At 37.6% G+C, this 23,446-nt stretch overlaps 1 protein-coding gene across 4 annotated transcripts in view; it reads right to left on the bottom strand.

Moving 5' to 3' along the window:
* The window catches only part of ME2 (malic enzyme 2), a 55,348-nt gene that overhangs the window by 14,377 nt on the left and 17,525 nt on the right, over positions 1–23,446 (bottom strand). For all 4 annotated transcript variants that reach the window (XR_002809961.2, XR_011441531.1, XM_023647818.2 and 1 more), the window contains 11 exons: positions 22,906–23,039; positions 18,627–18,776; positions 16,353–16,428; positions 15,092–15,253; positions 14,682–14,785; positions 12,060–12,169; positions 11,866–11,963; positions 11,455–11,568; positions 8,573–8,687; positions 6,198–6,340; positions 80–182 (listed from right to left, as the gene is read on the bottom strand). Coding sequence is in view for 2 of the 4 variants with exons in the window: in XM_023647818.2 (XP_023503586.1) it covers positions 80–182; positions 6,198–6,340; positions 8,573–8,687; positions 11,455–11,568; positions 11,866–11,963; positions 12,060–12,169; positions 14,682–14,785; positions 15,092–15,253; positions 16,353–16,428; positions 18,627–18,776; positions 22,906–23,039 (1,309 nt within the window). In the remaining 2 variants the exon portion in view is untranslated. The remainder of the gene's footprint in view (positions 1–79; positions 183–6,197; positions 6,341–8,572; positions 8,688–11,454; positions 11,569–11,865; positions 11,964–12,059; positions 12,170–14,681; positions 14,786–15,091; positions 15,254–16,352; positions 16,429–18,626; positions 18,777–22,905; positions 23,040–23,446) is intronic.

Genomic DNA, 23,446 nt, shown 5'->3' with positions numbered 1-23,446 from the left:
TTTTAATCTTAAATTCTAAAGAATTTCATGAAGTATTTTTATGTAATTATTACTCTATAACAAATAATGTGGCATTTACCTGGAAAAATATATACATTGTTTCCTTGACCTGGGGTAAAGAGCTGCCCATCGCTGAGTTTCACTGGCCCAAATGGACTGCCACTGGCAAACAAACACCTTCCCTGTTAAGAAATGAAATAACCTCAATTTTGTTACTTTATGGGGACTAGAAAATTGAGATAAATTCACCCAAAGTTAAATCTTGTAGTAAAGTAGACCAATATATTACTAACAAACAGGCATAAATTTACTATAAAACATGATTTTCTCCTTAAAACCCTTACTGGAATGAAGTTTGTCTGTGCATAGCATACATGCAAATAAAGTTGAAAAATGTCCATTAGTTAACTTTAAAAAACCTAACGCTTCTATTTTCTTTAAAAATGTAGAGGGCCAACAAATACCATCGCCAATAATAAAAGTTGCTGTAAACATCTGTGAAAGAAGAGGAAAACATCAAAAATATTAAATGGCAACCACTGACTGTACATTTGCTGGTTTTGCCACTGTACCAGGTGCCCCACAGGTGTTAACTCAGTTAATTTAGCCCACACAAAAGCCTTATGAGATCACCATAATTTCCATTTCACTGATATAAAAGAAAAAAATCTCAGCAAGCTAAGGCTTAGCTATTTCCAAGTACTTTGTAAAAAGTCACACTCACAATGGTAGCAGTTCAACTTGAATCCAGATATTTTATAACTCCAAAGCCTGTGGTCTGTTAGTGTGCTATAATGCCCCCCAGTTAGGCAGTTTATAACACAAGAATATTGTATAACCACACTATTACCTCAGAAAAACATGGCATGTTGCCTTGTTAAATAAAAATGAGTCTCCAAATTTGTTGTATACATCAATTTTAGTACTGTGCTCTAGAATGGCATATAATAAATACTACTAACACATTCAGTTTTTCTAAGAGAATTAGATGCCCACAAAATTAAAAAGTACCAGAAAGTTAATTTAGAAATACTTTATATATTGTTTTGTCACTGACATGACACCTGAACATTCAGTAGAATTATGATGTGTTTAGACCTTTGCTTTGTCTGCTTTTCTGTAGATCTAAAAATGTGTATTATACCAAGAGTGATTATTCTTTGAAATATAACAGACCCTTGGCATCAGTGGATTTAACACTCAAGTATTTGAGCCTTTGGACAATCTGAAAGTCCACAATGTATAGTAATTATTACTTTCACAAGACATACTTTCAATTTCAAAATGATACAAGGTTTAAGCGTAGAAGCAAGTTAACTCTGCCAGTGGTGGGCCCAGGTGACTATCCTGGACCCACAACTCCAGACAGCTGTATGGTTTTCTATAGGGAGCTATTATTCTCTACCTGTTCTAAGCATAGCTCTCCTTGTGACAACAATGTTTCTTTGAAGATTAGGTTTTAGGTTATTTCATGGTGAATGCCATACATGTTACCACAATAATAATGTGTATAATAATACAGATTATTTTTGTGGCACCAGTATTTTTAATAGCTTTATAAATTATACAAGATAGCTCTTTATGGGAAAAATGCTATGTTGTCATTATATGAATAAATTTGGAGATTTACAAAGATCTTGTGAATCTTCTCCAGAATGGCAAAATTCTACAGCAGTCTATCTTCTCCAGGCCATCCTTTTCTTTTTTTCATTCATAATAGACCAATGGCTTAAATGTGGCCAGATCTTGATGATAACAGTATTTGCATTCTGAAGTCCAAGTTGACCTATTCTTTGTTCTATGAGTGACTGGCCATTAAAATATAAAAACATTGGGGGGAAAAAAGTTTTTCTGACTAAGCAGCAGAGGGTGTTAGAGGAACATCAAAACAACTCTCCACCGAAAACAAAAAGAGATCAAAAATTTAAGAGGTGACTGCAAATCTATAAATTTATGCCATTATTTTATGTAACACTAAGAATTTCTGTAAAATTAAATTATGACAAAATGCGTTACCATTTTTTTTTGTGCTTTATCTCCCCAACCCCCCCCTCCATACATAGCTGTGTATCTTAGTTGCAGGTCCTTCTTGTTGTGGGATGTGGGACGCCACCTCAACGTGGCCTGACAAGCCGTGCCATGTCCTCGCCCAGGATCCGAACCCTGGGCCATCACAGCGGAGCTCGCGAACTTAACCACCCGGCCACGGAGCCGCCCCCTCGTTACCATTTTTTTTTTAAATTTTATTTATTTCTTTTAAATTTTATTTTTTCCTTTTTCTCCCCAAAGCCCCCCGGTACATAGCCGTGTATTATTCGTTGTGGGTTCTTCTAGTTGTGGCATGTGGGACGCTGCCTCAGCATGGTCCGATGAGCAGTGCCATGCCCGCGCCCAGGATTCGAACCAACGAAACACTGGGCCGCCTGCAGCGGAGCGCGCGAACTTAACCACTGGGCCACGGGGCCAGCCCCGCCTCGTTACCATTTTTAAGAGAGAATTTCAAAGTTATAAAAACTGTGAAAACATTTTCATCTTATAACTGATGGAATATAGTATATCAAACTAGTTCCCCTGGGGAGTTTTTATTCTTTTCAATAATGTACATCTATCACAGTAACATTTATTAAAAAGATAAACTTCCTAAATGTTGAGCAGTCTTCTAGGGATATACTGCTACTGCCCCAAACATTTAAATTTTTTATATTTTGGAAATCCCAAAGCCCATGATACATGGAGTATATTTATCAAACAGTCGTTGTATAAGACTAAGATTTAATTTTGGGGGTAATAACCATTAGCCTTCAGTAGCGAACACTGGTGAATAGGATGAGCAATCAAGCAGGAAGTAATACCATATTTTGGTAAAAAGGTAAGACAGTATACCAAAGCCTGATTTTTTTTTAATCAGTATGCAGATTTTGTGGATGATTTCAAAAGAAAAGATTTTAATAATTATTAGATGTTTCAGCAATTATTAGAAACATTGGAAACCAATAGTCAAGAGAATTAATTCTGATTAACAAAATTAAAGGAATTTTGAGGGGTCCGCCTGGTGGTATAGTCATTAAGTTCACATACACTGCTTCAGTGGCCCAGGGTTCACGGGTTCAGATCCCGGGTGTGGACCCACACATGGCTTGTCAGGCCATGCTGTGGCAGCACCCCACATACAAAATAGAGGAAGACTGGCACAGATGTTAGCTCACGGCCAATCCACCAAAAAAATAATAATAATAATAAATAAAAGGTAAAAAAAAAAAAAGGAATTTTGAGACAATATATATGTCAAAATAAAATTTTTCACAATGAGAAAGAAAAGAAGGCTTCATATATCAAGCCATGAATATTAAGTTCAGAAATTTCTGAGAAAGGGGCCAGCCCTGTGGCTGAGTGGTTAAAGTTCTGTGTTTTTGCTTTGGTGGCCTGGGTTCATGGGTTTGGATCCTGTGTGCAGACGTACTCCACTTGTAGGCCATGCTGTGCAGGTGTCCCGTGTACAAAGTAGAGGAAGACTGGCATGAATGTTAGCTCAGGGCAAATCTTCCTCACCAAAAAGGAAAGAAAGTTCTGAGAGAGAGTCCTGCCTTGGTAGTGGTCTTCTAGGTTGTTTTGTACCAATTCTTCCTCTGGTAACAATGAGAAAAACTGGATAAATATATTAAAAGTATTTTTCAAGGAAGCAGGAATGCTACCAAGATAGAGTTTGGAGGCAGGAGATATTTCAAGATCCAAAAGAAGAGGAAAGCAAGATGTGCGAGCCCAGCATTTGAAGCCTTCCCCCTCAAGGTGACTGCTCATTTCAAAAGCAAAATCTGTGGCTGAGAGCCTGAGCAGCAAAGCTATCAGAAGTCTCATGATGACAGAGAGGAAAGTCAAGTTCAGGGACCATGAGGGATGAGGGTGCCAATAAATAGCCCAGGGTTTTCAATTCATACTCAGAGGGTACACATCAGGAAAAGGATAAACTGTGGAAAGAGACTAGGCATCACATGGACTGCATCCTGGTGAGATGACGGTGAGCTAGCCCAGACTAACAGCCACCAGAGGAACAGGTAACACCCCTCTGGAGAAAGAGAACTTCACCGACAGCCTCAAATTATCACTACAGTTCTTCATTCACACTCTCTAGCACTCAATAAATCAACAACAACAAAAATAATAAAACTAGGCTTACAGAAAGATGAGAACTGAATAACCAAGAGGAAAGAAGGACAGATACTAGAAATGGACTCACAGAGAATGAGATACTTGTTACTATCAGACATTGACTTTAATTATGATACATATATTCAAGAAATTAAACAAGATAGAAAATTTTAGCAGAGAATTGCAAGCTAAAGAAAAGGATCAATAAGTATTTAAAAATTATTAAAATTGTGAGGTGTGATAATCATACTGTGATTACACTTTTATAAGAATCCTTAACTTTTGGATGATATACTATGATATTTATAATGAAATGATATGATGTCTGAGATCTGCTTCAAAATAATCTGGGGTGGGTGGGATGCAGAAGAAATGTGACTGGTGATGAGTTGATCATTTATGAAGCTAGATATTGGTATGTGGGAGTTAAAGAACTAAATCAAACGATTTGGATGAAGGTAAAAATTTGTTCCAGACAGCTGTCAGATGACTCAAAAAAATGGCCCTCTTAAAGACAAACACTGATAGTGAAGATACATTTGAAGAGGGTAAAAAGAATTGTTTCATAAAACATGAGGGCAAGAAAGCAGTATTTATAAATTGGTTATTTCTATAATATGTGATTGTAAGTCTGTGTCACTAAATTAATAAATTATTACAAAAATAATCAGGGCAAGCCCTGGTGGCCTAGTGGTTAAGGTCGGCATGTTTCCTATCAGCAGCCCGGGTTTGGTTCCTGGGCGTGGACCTACACCACTTGTCTGTCAGTGGCCATGCTGTGGTGGCTGCTCACATACAAAAAGAGGAAGATTGGCAACAGATGTTAGCTCAGGGCAAATCTTCCTCAGCAAAAAAAGAGAAAAAAAATCAAATAGAAATTCTACAAATAAAAAATACAAGAAAATTAAGACCCTAACGACAGATTAGCACAGCTAAAAGGAGAATATGCAAACTGGAGGATAAGTCCAAATAAAATCACCATATTGAAAGACAGAGAGCACACAGGATGGTATACAGAAAACAGTGTGAGATATATGAGATATGGTTAAAAAAAAAAAAAAAAAAGTCTGACATTCACATACTTGGAGTCCCACAAGAGGAGAGAGAGAATGTGGCCAAATCAGAGATATTTCCAAAATAGACCCCTCAAAAAAGAGGACATAAAGCTACAGATTCAGGAGTTCTGCAATCCCCAGGTGGACTAAATATAAAGAACAGCACACCTAGGTCCATTGTACTAAAACTGCTTAAAACCCAAGACAAAATGGTGTATCAAAAGGAAAACAGGGGCTGGCCCCGTGGCCAAGTAGTTAAGTTCCCTCGCTCCTCTGCAGGCGGCCCAGGGTTTCGTGGGTTCGAATCCTGGACGCGGACATGGCACCGCTCATCGAGCCACGCTGAGGTGGCATCCCACATACCACAACTAGAAGGACCCACAACTAAGAATATACAACTATGTACCTGGGGGCTTTGGGGAGAAAAAGGAAAAAAATAAAATCTTTAAAAAAAAAAAAAAAAGGAAAACAGAAATCAGAAAACAATAGAATGATATCTTCAAAATAAAGTATCTATCAACTTTTACTTCTATGCACAGTGAAAATATCCTTGAAAATGAAGGCAAAATAAAAAAATTACCAAGAGAATTCATCAGACCCAGACTTAAGGAAAGTTCTTCTGGTACAAGGAAAATGATCCTAGATGGAAGCACAGATGTGCAGGAAGGATGGAAGGGCAAAAGAAAATATTAAAATGTAGCTAAATTTAAATGAATAATTTTTGTTTAAAACAACGTCTTTTGGGGTTTAAAATATAGAGAGAATTAAAATGCACAAGAATAGCATGAAAAGTGTGAGGGTGTTAAAATGGAGATATAAGGTAACAGTTTTCTAGAATGGATACAAGCAGTAATTTATATCAGAATTTGATGACGCACGGACGTACACTGTAATCTCTAGAGTAACCATTAAAAGAATTATGTGAGAATGTATAACTAACGGGCTAATAGAGGGAAAATAGACATAATCACTTCATACAATTATTTTGATTAGTACCTGTGTAAGTGTATATGCTTCTTCAGCTGTGCACTCAGCCTTCGCTGTAGGATTACTCAATGCAAAGATTATAGGCCTTTCATTGATATCAGCCATGGCTTTGATTACCTCAGGAGTGAAAAGTCGGCCAGCTCCCGCAACTCCTACGATAAACAAGGGGGAAAAAGGCAACTTCATTACAGCTGAAATAAAGCAATTCTTATCAACAGCATTTCTACAACAGGTTTAACATAAAAGCACAGGTAAACTCCCACTGCAAAGACAGATCTTGCCGTCCTGTTGCTGAGATAATGCCATGGGAACACAATCTCAAATCTGAAGAGAAAAACAGTAAAATGCTTCAAGTTTTCACTTAAATAGTTACTGTCTACCCCTGACATGGTAAATTGTGGGAAATAACAAAGAGTATAAGACTATCTCCATCAATCTAATTGAGAAGTTAAAACTTGCTACAACATGGATGAACCTCGAGGACATTATGCTAAGTAAGATAAGCCAGTCACAAAAAGACACACACTGTATGACTGCACTTCCGTAAGGTACCTAGCATAGTCAAATTCATAGATACAGGAAGTAGAAAGGCGGCTGCCGGGGGATGTAGCTGTTTAATGGGTACAGCGTTTCAGCTGTGCAAGATGAAAGGCGTTCTGGAGATTGGTTGCACAATAGTGTGAATGAACTTAAGATTACTTAACTGTACATACAGTTAAAATGGTTATGATGGCAAATTTTATGTTGTGTGTATTTTACTACAATTAAAATTGTAAAAAAAAGATAGAAACTTGCATCTCAAATGTTACAATGTGAAACTCTATAGTATTCATTAGAAAATAGTAGGAATTCAGAAGGGATAAAAAAATCATCCTGACTAAAGTTTGACACAGTTCAGTTTAATGACCTTTTCTTAAGTCCCTACAATGCCTTAGACACTTTATTAGGCCATTAGGATGTAAAAATGAGTATAATTCAGGCAGCTTATAGTTGAGAGAAAAATAACACAGTAAACAGAAATCAGAAAACCTGTAATAGGTGCTGAGTATAAAGTGTTATGAAAGCACAGCACGAAGGAAGACTACTTAGCCCACAGTGAGAATCTGGGGATGACCAAGCGATGCCTCAGCTGAGTACTTATCCAGTTCATCCAGAAAAATGATTATATTCAACAGTCAAAATAATTAATCTTTAATTATGTTTTATAAACTGATATTTAATAAAGAAAAATACTGATCTAGAGACCAGAGTTTTAGTGCTTGCTCTGTCACTCCTGGCTATACGAAGAATTCACAAATCTTGGGCAAGTTGCTTATTAGCATCTCTGTGCTTGTTTTTCTTATGGAAAAAAGGAATTTATACTCAGTGTTTCTCCATGTGGAGATACACGGACATATTCTTAGGAGTTCATGAGTTCTAAAAGAATTAAACATCTTTCTCTTTATGATTCCTTGACCACACAGGGATGGAGTCAATGGACAGATTCGTAGGTTTCCACGTTGAGTTTCAAGAGAAATGGACTAGATGATCTTTAAGATTTCTTCTTGCTCTGAGAAATTATGAATTCTAATCAATGAAAAGCTAATAGAGACACACTTTTCCTGACCACAGAAACTTACTGTTTGTGACTGTTTTACTATTTAACATTCAATAGGGCTCCTACATGAAACTGATAAAATTACAAGAAAAGTTATACAGGGCTAGCCTGGTGGCATAGTGGTTGGGTTAACACACACCACTTTGGTGGCCCAGGGTTTGCAGGTTCAGATCCTGGGCATGGACCTACACACAGCCTTTGAAGCCATGCTGTGGAGGAGCCCATGTACAAAGTAGAGGAAGACTGGCAAAGATGTTAGCTCAGGGCCAATCTTCCTCACTGAAAAAAAAAACCAAAACAAAACAACTTATAGATTCAAATCTTACAGCTATATAGGAAATTAAATAGCTCCTCTTTTAAAGACTTTTACATTTTCTGCTGTGACCTTAATGCCGTGCTGGCATAGTCTGATGTCAGCTATGCAATGCCTGACTCTCAAAATGTACGAAAAGCTTTCAACTTTGTTGCCAACAAAAATCTCTGACTCTGCATAGGATTTTCTTGGCACAGTCTGTCAAATACCTTGTCTTTTTCAGGTTGTGAGCTCAACAGTCATACCAACTCTAAAGCAAAGCATGATCCATCGCACAGCTTCTACCACTTAAAAGAACAAGTAACATCTGTTAACCAAAATTTACACACTAATCAAAAAGCTATCACAGAAAACATCATATAGGCTGAAAGCTAGGTAAAAATCTGTCATTGCATGTTTAGTAATCTTGCGTGGTAGTTATGACCAGCAATAGACAGGTAAGTAATAGAACGATGTGCCAACAACTTTACTTACCAATTATAGCTGAAGGCTTAAGTATATTCACTGCTTCTTCGAAAGTATCAGGTATGTTCTCAGGAGCTGAGTGAGCAAATGGTTCTTGATAACTCTCTATTTTAGCTTTCCGCCCCTGAATTTTTAGATAAAATTGATATTTTTTAGTGCACGCTTATTGAGGATTAATTGAAAAGACATCATTATATGAGTCACATATTGTTTCCACAATAGGAATGTCTTTTCATTTACTTTTCCTTTCAACCCATATCTTCCAATTCTATCTTCATAGTATCCATAAACCCAAATATAAAACATAAAGCAAATCCCATTATAACCAGAAACTTTCTAATCCCTCTCAAAAACTTATCTACTCTGTGAAGTCCTCCTAAATCCAGTATGGCACAGAGGCCTTATCTGGGCTAGATGCGTTTTGGAATTCAAAATTTTTCATATTTTAGAAACATATTATGGTAATGTATCAAATATTACAAATGTTTCACAATGGGCACCCCACAAGTGAACAAAACTTACGAAATAGTCACACCAAGTACAAAAGGTTAAGACTACAAAGATGCTCCCTGCTTTTGCTACCAGCTAAGTTCAGGTCAGTCAGATTTGCTACCAAATGAATTTCAGAAAAAACTTTGGGATTTCAGAGCGTTTAGGATTTCAGAATTTCAGATAGACATCATGGATTTGTACTACCAAGAGTTCAGAAAAAAGAGGCACAGGGAATTCTGGTTCAAGATGGCTGAATGAAGAAACATGGTTTCCTCCCCAAATACCAGGTCAAAGACTGTAAAAATTATGACTTTAGTAGTGTTATAAAGCCAGGAGAGGTACCACTGACAAACTAGAACAATGAAGAATTTCTCAACAATTTAAAGCAGGCAAAAACATACTGAATCCAAAAACCAACCAGCCTGAGAAATCCATACCCTTAATTTTGGTAAAAGAGAAGATCTCCCCTACAGAGGTGAATTCTTCCATCAGAACTCCAAAACAACCTGAGGTAAGAACCAGCAGAGGCTGGAAAAAGCAGCACACTATCAGCAGTTGGCTGGGAAGTTAATTTAAGGACTGAAATACAGCCTCAACAGATACCTGTTCTCTGAACAGTGGCTTCTTATGCTTGCCCCCAGGAGGACCTCAACTCGCCAATACAGAGATTCAACATGAAACTCTCAAAGTCTCAAAAAGGAGGGCAGTGTTTTGGGTCACCAGGACAGACTGGAAGCCTAAAACCCAAAGGTCAAGCTATTTACACACCCCGAAAGACAAATATACTCTGAACTTGCAGATGAACAGGGATTCTTACTTGTGCCAACCAATACCATATTCACTCTAGACTTGACTTGTTACAAATATGATAAAGCATCACAAAATATTTGTGAAAACCAACATCACAAAAAGAAGCACCAACTAACTGTGTATCAGAAAAAATATATCACTCCTTTCCCCTCCCTCCACCTTCTAAAAGCACAACGTCTTATAATCCTTGCATTTTATTTACAAGCAAACAGGGCAGTTATCGCTCACTTGGGAGGCAGTGCAGCTGAAGAGTTAAAAGCACAGTTTCATAGTCAGGCTACTTGGGTGTGAATCCTACCTCCAATGCTTATAAGCTGATGACCTTGGAAAAGTCATTTAACCTTTTTAAACTGCAGTTTCCTCATTTGTAAAATTTCATAGAAGTTTTTAGATTAAATGAGATACTACCCATAAAAACTTATCACAATGTCTGGTACGTTTTAAACTATTTTAAATTATGTATAATTTAAGCACTCAAGATTTTTCATTTACACACTTTAATTTTTCATTTAATTTTTTGTACTAATAGAATACTGGAACTAATAAAGAAGAACAGATTTCAGAACTGGAACAAAGTACACAGAGATAAGCCTGCTCTGAAGATGCAAATGACAAGTAACTGCTGTATCATTATATATAGCAAAAATACAATGCACTGTGTGCTGGACAGGTTCAATCATGACACATTTACCTAGATTTCAATGGGTTATGCAGCATAAAAGATATAAGGCATTTCTTAAGCTACTAAAAATGGCAGTCACTGCTAGGAAGGCAGGAAGCAACATCAGCATCGTGGTGGAGTGAGTTGTTCCCTCTGTCGCTCCCCTCTAAGTTACAACTTAACAGACATCCATTAACCAACAGAGGATTCCCTACACAGCACAACAGGATGCCTGAGAGATCCAGGCAGCTATCCACCTGACGGTGGTGGACTGGACCCCCGGGAAGCAGTGGAACTAGGGGAGTGGCCCCTCCCTGGCACAGCTCCTAAAACAGAGGATCCTCACACAGTGGCCCAAGCCCGCCAGCACATGAACGCTTGCTAGGAAGGCAGACGGGTCGAAAGAATACTAAATTAATCTGGGTTAGAAGCTCTTTATTATCCATGAATTGACTTCAGGAATATGTGCCTTTTTCTGGGGGAAAGGTCCATAAATTTCTACAGGGAATCCTATCTCCAAAGGGTTAAGGAAGTTTTGCTCAAATATCAGATATCCTGCTAACAATTTAATTAGAAACTTCTGAGTTCCCATTAAAAAGCTAGTTTTCGAAGGGTCAAGTACAATCTTATTTCTATGGTTATTCGATCTCTTAAGAGTCAGAGAACAAAGCAAGAAAGAATAAATCTGGTGCTACACAGATTATGATTTGAAGATGAAGCAACAGTCTTTATAAAAGACAAAAGTCTGCAACTGGAGGATTTCTGTTGTGAATATACTGGAAGGTCATCAACAGGTACAATGTGGATAGTCCAGTGAGTTACAAGATTTTATACAAGATTTTAAGAATTGGTAATATGTAAAAAAAAATCAAACTAAAATATCACTATAACAATATTCTTTTGCTTCTCTGAGTTTTAAATCTCTTACCTTAAATAATAAACCAAACTTGTCAACCATCCAAATTTTCTTTTGTGCCTCTTCTTCTGAGATCCCATTTTCTACCATAGCCATAACTATGAGATTTGCAATTCCAAGAGCAGCCTGTCCAACAAAACATAAATTTGAAAAATAAAGATTAGCATATGACACAATGTTTGAACTACTTTATAGATGAAGACTATATGGTATGAAGAATATCTGGTTTGTTCTTCCCTTAGAAATCACACAAAAGTTGATTCTTTGTGATATTCTCTCTAAACATATTTTAAATTACCCACTTTACAACAGAGATCTTGAATTCATACCATCTATCTCAACAAAATTATAAGCTCATTATGCCCCATTTTCCAATTCTAAAGGAGAGTTGGTTTTAAATTCTAAAAGCTTACAAAAAAGTACCTCTCCTGCTCCAAGAAATAAGATTTTGTGTTCTGAGATGGATTTCCCAGTAACCTTCTGTGCTGCGAGAAGACCTGCCAGAGCTACTGCAGCTGTGCCTGGAAGAAAAATAAAGAGTTTGAAAAGTAAGAAATGAGCACACTAAAAACATTTTTTAAAAGAATCACAAACTTGAGGTTTTCTTTTTGCTTTACCTTGAATATCATCATTGAAGGTACAATATTTTTCTCGATACTTCCTCAAGAACCTGAATGCATTATGATTTCCAAAGTCTTCAAACTGAATAAGTGTGTTCTGTCCATACCTAAAAACAGCAAAACCCATAACGGTTGTGTTGAAAATACCACTGTTGAACAGCTTTCCTGTCCAATACTCCTTATGATTGCATTTAAAAACACATAATGTATTACGTTAGTTCATTTAAGGCCATCTGGCAATTTTCAGAGCCTATGAAAGACTAGACTCAAAATGTAGAAATCTAATAGATTCAGAAAAATTTATGGGATGCTTAAAATGAATATTATAAATGAACGAATATTAATCTGTATAAACTATTTCCAAGTGCCTAGAAGGATGCCAAGCACATTTAAGCACAAAATAACTTCCTAAACAGGAAGAGATTTTTGTCTCTAAGTCTCAAAAAGTATATATTTGATATGTATATTCTCATTGCATTAGCAGTTAAAGAGAAACACAGGACAGTATATGTTAAATAAGAGGTTAAAAAGTAATTGCTGTACGAGTTCATTGGCATTCAGAAAAAGACATCAATTGTCTCGGTGAGTTGGGGTAAGTGAAGGCTTGAAAATGAGGTGGGACTTTATTTGGGCCCTAAAAATAGAACAATAAGTAAAGAGTTACAAAGAAAAACAAGGTGTATTTTGGTGACCCTGAATTTTCAACAGTCTGGCTATACATTTCAGGGTTTATCTGAGAGGACAAGGGAGAAGTTGGTTAAGGCAGGTTGGAACCAGATAAGGGAGAATCTTGAATGCAAAATTAGGGAATGGGGACTTTATTCCGTATTGATGTAGAATCACAAAAGGCTTCAGAGAAGGGAAGAATTCATGTAAGACTCCCTTTAGGAAGGATAAACCCGCGAGCGATGTGTAGCACGTACGGGTGCAGGAGAGATGAGAAACACAGGAGAAGCAGCTGGCAGGCTACTATGATGACAAGAAAATCTGAAGCAGAAGCCACAGGAAATGAAAGGGACAATTATGAGACATTAGAATGAACAAATAGAACTTGATGGTGAGGACCAACTGCGAAGTGAGGGAAAGTTGTTAAAATGCCAGGGCAACCTGGATGACTAAGAAGGTACCATTTGGGGGCCAGCCGCGTGAGCGAGTGGTTGAGTTCGCGCACTCCGCTGCAGGCGGCCCAGTGTTTCGTCGGTTCGAATCCTGGGCGCGGACATGGTACCGCTCATCAAGCCACACCAAGGCAGCATCCCGCATGCCATAACTAGAAGGACCCACAACTAAGAACATACAACTATGTACTGGGGGGCTTTGGGGAGAAAAAGGAAAAAAATAAAATCTTAAAAAAAAAAAGGTAGGGAAGTGAGAAGAAGGGAAGGAGATGGCAATTTCTGGGAAGATGAAAAGCTTAGTTTTAGATACGTCAGCTTGGACTCTGAAAAGGAATTAATTTTTTAGTATCTTCTATGTACCAGTAATTTAAAAGCCAGAGCAGGGCTAGATCACAAACAGGTTGGACTTTACCCTATGGCAATAGGAAACCACTTGAGAGATTTCAAGCAAAAGAAAGACATAATGAAGTACACGTTTTTAAAAAATTAATCTGTGGTAAGGTGGAGATGAACTGGAGAGGAGAGAAACTGGAGGAAGGTTCAGAAGAATCCAGAAGAGAGTTGAGATCTGCAGAAAGGCTATGGCAATGGAAAAGAGGAGATATATTTCTGAGGCACTTGAGTGGCAGCACCAACTGGATTTGAGGGGGTTGTGTAGGGTATGTGAGGGGATGTGAAGGGGTAACTCAGTGTGTAGGGGGTTGATGGAGAAGGAGGAAGGGTCAAAGATAACACCAAGATCAAAGGTTTGGCAATAGGGTGAATGTTACTGCCATTAATAGAGGCTGGATATATAGAAGATAGGTAGTTTGGAAAGAACATAAAGATGAAGAAACAACAAAATGTCTAGATGGAGCATTCCAGTTGTTGGAAATGCAGGATTCAGAGACAGGTGGGCTTACAGCGATGGGTTTTATGGATTTAGGGGTCACATGCATAAAGGTCATGTCTTACATGACTCAAAGAGAAGAGAACTACATACTCACCCACATTTAACTAAAGAGAGCAAGAAGAACCAGTGAAGATGACAAAAGAAAGAAAAAGGTGGGAGAAAGACCAAGTTAGGAAAGTCTTTTAGTAGTTGAGAGAAGAGAGAATTTCCAAGATAAAGAAGTGAAAAACCTGGTCAGATGCTGCAGAGAGGTGGAGAGAGAGGAGGACCAAATGGTCAGCGAGTTTAAAACATGAAAGCTGCACCAGAGTTTCGCTGGAATGGTGGAAGCAACCTGGACACCATGGGCTGAAAGAACTAGACAGTGAGGGTGTGACAGGAGCAGCGAGTGCGGACTTCCCTCAAGATGTCAGACGAAGGAAGGCAGAGTATAAAGGGTATCACCATGTATCAGCACATCCAATCACGCAGGAAAGAACCAAAGTTCTCAAAAATTTAATTTCCTCCTACCTGTCTTGACAAGAGATAAAGGAAAACAAAACAAAACTGTGGTTCCCTTTTTAAAAAAAATTTAAGATGCTTTCGTATATTCAGACTTTTTAAAAATACCTGTCAGTAATGGCTTTCATAAACTCATCAATCAGATCATCATAACGTTGTGATCGATCTCTTTTCTGATACAAGCCCATGTAAAATGGATCTTTTAAGAGAGCCTATAAAATAGACCAAATGTAAAAATAAAAGCACTTTGTTATATAACCAGTTTAAACATATTCTATAAAACAAAAATTGCCAAATAAAAAAATCATTAATAAAATTTTTTAAACTTTATTACCTTTCTTCAAGAAACTTTTAACAGGCTTAATTTACTATTATTAGTATCAACATTAAAAGCAGAGTTTAAGACACACATCTAATCACAAAATTTTCCCTTCTTATATTATCCTCAAAAGAAGAATGTAATAAAACATTTTTTAAACATGGCAGGAGGATCAAAGGGGGAAAATGCTTCTACTCACTGGATTATCAGTTCCGACATCAATACACACAGGCAGGCATCTGTCAGGCCGTATTCCTGCACAAGCTGTATACAAACACAGTTTTCCTACTGGAATCCCCATTCCATAGACACCCAGATCTCCAAGACCCAGAATTCTCTCTCCATCAGTCACCACAACAGCCTTCGTTACAAAAAATACATAAATTAAAAGTTGTTAAAAACAGGGCACTAAAGCAAAACATTTTTACAAAGATTCTCTTTGCATATTTTCACTCTCACTTTTAAAAATAAAATGGTTTCTTGACTAGCTTCCGAAGGAAACCAACCAAGCATACTTAGAATTCTAGGATTTCTAGATCTAGATGTAAAAAAGAGAATTATCTAGATATGATAACCCTCTGTCTTTGGTTAGGAACAGAATGCTTCTGACGGGAGGACCAACTTCAACATCTTCACAAAGACTAAAGAGGGAGAGAGGAGCAAACTTCTGATAAAGAGATTAACCGGAAGAGAAAAATAAGAGTTTAGAAGTAAACAACATCCTACTCCAAAATCATAACTTAGGCCAAACAAGAAAAACCTCAGCAATGGTGAAAAAGAAAAAGATCTAGAATTAAAAAATACACTTAACTACAGGGTTTTAAGATGACACTGTTTGAGTTTAATTATCCGACCAAATTTCTTCTAGATTATTGGAATTCATGATTATTCATCAAAGATTATTTTGGTAAGGAAGACGTAATAAAGGCACATAAGATTACTCCTGTAGTAAACCCTAAAGCTTACCAAAAGATCTTAAATAAGTCATTAGATTTTATGAAAGATTAGCCAGATTGACCAATATATTTGCTAAATTTGAAACTCTAAGAGTTTTATATTTGCTTAAGGATCTAAATCTATCTTAAATTTAGAAGAAAAAAGGCATAACGAATCCTCTCCACCACCCATCAGAATAAAAGTTTTTATGACATTTTAATGTACTGTCTCTACCTACAATATTGAAATAGACAAGGGATATAGAGAAGGCAGGAGACACCAGAGGTATTGACCATGAGCAGGCTCACCTTGTGTACCAGCTCCAATTTCTTTCCCAGAGTCAAACTCCATACCAGTAACCCATTTTGTAATTACTACTATCGTGATTTTCTCAGAGCACTAAATCTGCATGTATGTAAGTAAAAATAAATCAGAGCAACAATGAAAAACTGTTCTTGGAAATTTAGAGGTAATGTACAAGGAAAGAAAAAACATTGTGAAAAGGAAGGTTGTGCTATTAGTACCTTAACATGATTTTCTGGCCAGTTATCCACAATTGATCTAACATGACCTCTGTCTGAGATTGAAATAAATAATCCCCTGCAACAGAACAAAAACACCTTTGCATTTCACAACAGTTTTTTTTTGTTTTTTCTAATTTTTTGTTCATAACTGGAATATTTAGATATTTTAATAAAACATCAAGACAGTATAATTTCCAAGCAGATTTAGCTAAGTCACACTGGTTTATTTTCAAACATTTTCAACTACTTCAAACTGTAATTGCATTGCTCAGACAGTAGCTGCAACAAAGATTATTATTAAATGATATGATCATTTTACTCAAAAAGAAATGTTACCACATCTCATGTTCAAAAATACTCAATACACCTCTAGGAAAAAGCAGTATAAAGATAAACCACCAATGCAGGAGACCATAATAAGGCCAAGAAAATTACTGTTAAAACTCACTAAAACTGAAAATTTGAAATTTGAAGGACTAAGAAAGGAGAGAAAACTACAGTAATTTCATATAAAACATGACATCCTTGAAGCATTAGGAAAAAGTGAAGAGTTATTTTCAACACACTGTATATTGTTATCCAGTTGAGATCATCAGATTTCAAAAAAGGAAGAGAGGAAAGGAGAAAGGAAGAGAGACAAAAGGGAGAAAAAAAAGAAACACAGGTTCTAGAAAATAAGTCAGGCAGAGATGAGGGCCGACAGTTCCCCAATGCCTTCCAACTACTGAGTCTTACACTTAACTTTCTCACTGGTATCTTAACTTTGGCATTACACTATCCCAGCTCAAATCAGCTCAAACAGCTTCTCAACTATAGGTGCACAATAGAATAATCTGATAAACTGTTTAAAAAAATGCCAAGGTCCCACTCCAAGAGATTCTGATTTAACTGGCCTGGAGTTTAGATTAATTAACCAACCAAGATTTACTGACTATTTTCTATGTAAAAAACAAAAGGAACAAAAAACCACTGCATAAATGATACACAGTATCTGCCCTCACCCAAAAGCCACGCTCTTTACGTATCATGTTAGTTCTCACCCTTGGGTGCACACTAGAATCACGCCAGGCGCTTTTATGAAACACAAACATCTGGGCTCAACTCTAGACTAAGCGAATCAGAATCTCTTTGGGTGGGGACCAGGCATCAGTATTTTTTTTTTTAAGTTTCCCTTTGTCCTTTCATCTGGATGGAGAACCATTACTCTAAGTGAAAAATAAACTGTAAGAGCTGAACAGCTGGGTTATATCACAGAAATGTTTGGAAACATTAATTGATGACAGCACACAGGACAGAACAGACAGGTTCTCAAAGTGAGTTTCTGGGAATACTTGCAACACCATCACCACAGTGTTCATTCAAATCCGGACCTTCAGACCTTTCTCTTTTTCATCAGAATCTTGGGAATGGGAAGAAGAGGAAAGTTGGCAGGGATCAACATTTCAATTAAGTCCCATTGGTGTTTCGTATGCACATTAAAAGTTTGAAAGCCACTAGACTAGATTAGGGGAGGTGGAAGGTAAATGCTAGCACACATTGTTTGAATTTCTACATTTGTATCAACATGTAAGCAGAACATGGGAAGATGTAAGGATTGAGGAAAAATGATAATAGGTTAGAGGAAAAAGGCAAGAAAATTCAAATTAAATAAAAATAGCATTTATATAATGCTTGCAAGTTTACAAAGAACCATCTCATCAGTTTCTTCACCTGACCTTCTCAGCAGCTCTCTGATAGGTACTAGTATCCCCATTTTATGATAAAAAACCAAATTCAAAGGAATAAAGTGACTTATTCAAAGACTTGAGTCAATGCCCATTCCAGTACTCTTTCCATTTAAAATAATTGGAGGTGCTAGAACTATTTGAAATTAAACTTTGTGAAAGTTTATAAACAAACAACAGAAATTGAAGCTGACAAACAATGAGAATCAATCTCTTAATTTAGCCAAATTGTCAAAAACTTTAATGATAATTCTGGAGAATCTGCCACCAGAATTAAGAGTACTTTTTTCATACAAAAATGCATAATTCCTCTAATAATCATAATAACTTAAAGACGGTTAAGAATGAATGATGCTATTTCTACAAAAATGATAGATATGAACATGCTGGATTTTTATTAATCTCTTTTTGTCCAAATTAAGCTTTTGTGAGGTGGGAAACGTGGTTGAGATAAAACTGCAACACACAAAATAGAAATATAAGTGTTATAGAGTGATATTTTTCCTACATAATAATCATTTACAAAAATATTTTTAAAAATAAGCCTTACTTAGGTCTCCTAAAGATGTGTCCATATTGGGAGCAGGCAAGACCAACTGTTGGTGTATATACAATTGGCAGCAGACTTTCAATATCATCTTGCAGAATTCTGTAAAACAACTTTTCATTTCTTTCTTGTATTCCCATTATATAGATGTATCTGAAATTAAGCACAGTAAATAACGTCTACATCAGCCAGCATTACATTCAAAGTTTTGGCCTTTGATAGCGAAATCTAAACATCTAAACCTGAGGACCCTCCACCTACCCCAGAAAACAAAATCCTAAATTATCATTATTTAACACCGAGGAGTAAAGATAAAAATCTACTTAAATGAGAGATGATGAAGAGAATAACAACAGAAACAACAGCTAACATTTACTGAGCCCTCACTGTGAGTCAGGCTCTGTGCCAGGCACTGGAAATGCAAAGATTACCATGAGGCCCCCCCACCCTTAAGGAACTAATCTTCAAAGTGACTGGCATATAAATAAGGAAGCAAAATAAAGTGGCATTCATTCAAATATTTACTAAATACTATGTACCAGGCACTATTCTGAACTCTAGGGATGTGAGAAGTGACCCCTGTCCTCATGGAGTTTATAATCCAGTAGGCTTACAGGCATTACAAAGTCTACAAAGAGCACAGAGATGGTACAAAGGTCAATTCATATAAATATATATGATAATGGCTTTTAAAGAATAAAGTTTAGAAAACAGGGAAATATTGGCTTGAAAAACCAGTAGTCATCTTGAATTAAATAGGTCTAAAATAGACTCATTATCTTCCCCAAAATCCTTTCTCCTCTTGTTATCATCTAACCAAATGGGAATCGCAGTCCATTCTTGATTTTTTCCTCTCCCACTGTCCACTACCCCAATATAATAAATCAACAAGTCCTACAGAATCTACCTGCTAAATATCTTTCAAATACACCTATTTCCTCCCTCTACCCCAACCCAATCCAAGCCACGATCATCTCTCACCTAGGTTATCTCAAGAACTTTCTAACCAGTCTTTATACACACAATTTTGCTCCCCTGCTCCAATCTATTCTTCTCATAAAAATATAACCCTGATAATTCCTGTTCTCCTTGAATGGCTTCCAAATGCCAGTTAAAGAGGCTTTAAGTGCCTAAAATAGTTAACAAGACCTCTGCCTCCTTTCCAGCTTCATCTTCATGCTGAATGTACTTCAGTTCCTCAAATGCCTCACAAGCCTGGCCTTGGAGCTGCTACCTACCATGCACCCTTGGCCTGGACACCCTCCATTCAGGCATGGTCCTGCTCTCTGAATGCAGCTCAGGTGCCACACTCTCTGGGGGTACCTTTCTGTCTGTTCCCCTACCCCATCACACACATGCACACGTTACATTTTCTTGTCATCAGGTCCCATAAGACCTTACCCCCTCTTCTGTAACTCTCACTCCACTTCTTGACTTTGTCTTCCCTCCAGCCTAGATGACATCATGATAAGGGACTATCACCTTATATACTTCTATATTTCCAGGAACTAGCAGAGTACGTGGAATACAACTGGTATGCAAATACTTGGTGAATAAATAAGGAGAAGTGATTCCATTTAGAAGAGAAATAATACTTTCTATGTAGCTACCATGGGCAGAAATAATACCAATAGGTAGAAATTAGAGGAAAAGAGATTTCTCCTCAGTGTGGGGAGGAAAACTAAGAATTGGGCTATTAAGACTGAATAGCTTTGTGAAACAGACAGCAGAAATGTTAAGGAAAGAACAGAGGACCTACCAGGCACTTGATGGAGGGAAGTTAGTGCGATTCCTGGACTTCCTTGACCTTATCAGTTTCACTTCATTCATTTCACTTTGGTCACTCTTCTGAGTGCCCCATGTTGGATCTTGCTGTCCTCACCGAGGACTGTTGTAGCTCAGAAACCCTGAATGCTGTTATTTCACTCTCTGATCATAACCCTCTACCCTTTGGCTAGCTATACAAACAAAGCCCTTGCTTCATAGTTCTTTGAGGGCTCTCTAGCTCCTTGATGGCTTCATCTCCTGCCATTCTATTAGCTCCCTTCTGGCTCCTTTTCCTTCCCCACTCTGGATCCCAGAATCAAGTCTTTCACTCGGAATAAATCTGCCACCATCATTACCATTTAGAAAACCCCTCAAATCTTCATCACAGCACTACTCTTCCCACAGTGTCTGCCTTTTCCATCTCCCTCAAACTCCCTGAAGGCAAGGGCTGGAATTTTTCATTGTTGTAGTTCCAGAGCTTAGAACAATGCCTGGCACAGAGCAGCCCTGAAATAGTAGCTGAATGGATTATGTTGCATCCTTGCCAGCCCAGCAAACCCCAAAGCTGAATCGACATTATACTGCACCTTTCCTAAGAAAAATAACATTGCTGGGCAGAATGGCATCAATACAAACAAGACGATGCCAGCAGGCCTTCAGGGTCTACTCTCATCCCTTTTACCTGTCCTTGTTGAGCTTTGCTTTACAGCTAATGGCTCTTCCAAATATTTATCACTCTCCTCACCAACTCTATTCAACCTTGGTCCTTCTAAATCCCAGCTAGACCTTCCTATTCTACATCGTAAAGAAAGTCAAGGTCATCAAGAATGATGAGATCTCACACCCTCTGCTCAAGCACCTGCATAGTTTATCCTTACTTCTCTTCTTTGCTCTTGCCTCAGAGACTGAGTTATTTTTTTCTTATTCAAGGCCAACCTCTCTACCTCCGCATTTCACCCTATGCCCTTTTCCTTTTTCTGGGATCTTGTTCTATCAATTATCCCTTCCCCTGGGCTCATTCCTCACAGCTATGAGCACAATCAACTTCCTTCCGGCCTGAAATATACCCCCTTAAACCCAAGTCCTGCTTTACTTACTGTGAATGGCTTTCCTCCCCCTCTTATCTAAACTTCTTGAAAGAGACTGCATTTCCTCCTCTCTCATTCATTTCTCAATCTATTTTAGTCACCCTTTTGCCCCATCAAAAAAACCACTCTTGCCAGTCAGCAATAACCAATAATTTCTTACACTTTACAAACCCAACAGTTTTTTTTTTTTTGCTGAGGAAGATTAGCCCTGAGCTAACATCTGTTGCCAATCTTCCTCAATTTTATATGTGGGATGCCACCACAGCATGGCTGATGAGTGGTGTAGGTCCATGCCTGGGATTGGAACCCATGAACCCATGCCATTTACACGGAGTGCGCTGAACGGAACCGCAAGGCCATAGGGCCGGCCCCTCAACAGATATTTTTAATCCTGTATTCAGACTGATCCCTCTACCCAGAATACTTTGCCCTTCTTTTTCATTTTCCCTGCTACCTGTAACATGTTATTTAAAACTCAGCTCAGGTATCACTTCCTCCAGGAATTTTTAATTGATTCCCAAAGTTGGGCTAGGTGCCCCTCTTTATGCTTTCAGAATATACTCTGCATGTACTTTTTTTCCTCATTGTCCTGCACACTGTAATACAGAGTAAAATGACAGTCACGGTCTAACTATCTATTGATGAACTCCTAGAAAGCAGAGCTGTGCATTACCTGGGTGGCCCTACATTCTAGTTGGCCCGGGACAGTTTCAGTCACGCCTCTTTTTCATTAACCAAAGTGTCCTGGATTGGATGATATATTACCTGGTCACCCCATCTATTACCCACTTTATATCCTCAGTGGTTAGTACAGTGGCACACACAAAGTAGGCAATCAATACAAGCTGTTGAATAGAATGGGTCAAATCAGATGAACAAGGCTTTGCTTCTAAAATTCCATTCAAACTTGAAATGACCTGTGATTTTTAAGCATTAAAAACTGACTTCGAGGCCTGGCCCCATGGCTGAGTGGTTAAGTTTGCCCATTCCACTTTCATGGCCTAGGATTTTGCTGGTTTGGATCCTGGGCATGGACATGGCACTGCTCATCAAGCCATGCTGAAGCAGCATCCCACACAGGACAAACAGAGGGACCTACAACTAGAATATACAACTATGTACTGGGGGTTTTGGGGAGATCAAGAAGAAGAAGAAGAAGGAAAAAAAACAAAGATTGGCAACAGATGTTAGCTCAGGAGCCAATCTTTAAAAAAAAAACTGACTTCTGCTAAATTTTACAGTACTGAAGACAACTGAAGTATTCACTGAAGTGAAGGAAACATAATCATTATAAAAGTAACAGATAACTGACTAAAACACAAACTTCATTATGAGACTGTGTATTTCTCATACCATAATAACCATAATATTCCCAATTTTTCTGATCAGATCATCAATAAAAAACTAAACATCTAATTAACTCTTACTTTTCCAAAGGGCCATTCAATTTCTTCACATTTCTATGGAATCGTAAAGCTTGAATATCTTGTGTCTCTATCTTGGGAGGTAGAAGTCCTTGAAGACCAAGCATCTGTCGTTCCCGTAATGTAAATGCCATTCCCTAAAAAGGAGAAATAAAAGAATTAAAAATTATTACTTACTAGGGTAGCAATGGTGCTGTCCCACAAATGTAATTTAAATGCAAATTTAAAACAACTCAGAAAAATATCATTTTTGCCCAGACTGTCAAAAATTTCTAAGATTGACCATATCTAGTAATAGCGTGAGTAATACTCTCACATACCACTGCTGGGAATATAAACTGGTTTAGCCTTTTCGGAAGACAATTTTAAAGTAACTCTTAAAATTTTTAATGCACATACTCTACAATAAAGCAATTCTACTTCTAGATAGCCTTCCTAGAGAAATATTCATACAGAGAATAAAGAGGCATGTACAAAGAGATTAGTTGTAGCATTGTTTCTAGTTTTCTTGGCCATTACAAACTAACTAAAAGTCCATCAGTTA

The sequence above is a fragment of the Equus caballus genome, chromosome 8 (assembly GCF_041296265.1).
Source record: "Equus caballus isolate H_3958 breed thoroughbred chromosome 8, TB-T2T, whole genome shotgun sequence".
Classification (NCBI taxonomy): domain Eukaryota; kingdom Metazoa; phylum Chordata; class Mammalia; order Perissodactyla; family Equidae; genus Equus; species Equus caballus.
The sequence above is the reverse complement of the archived record's forward strand: the minus strand, read 5'-3'. Positions and strand labels throughout refer to the sequence as shown.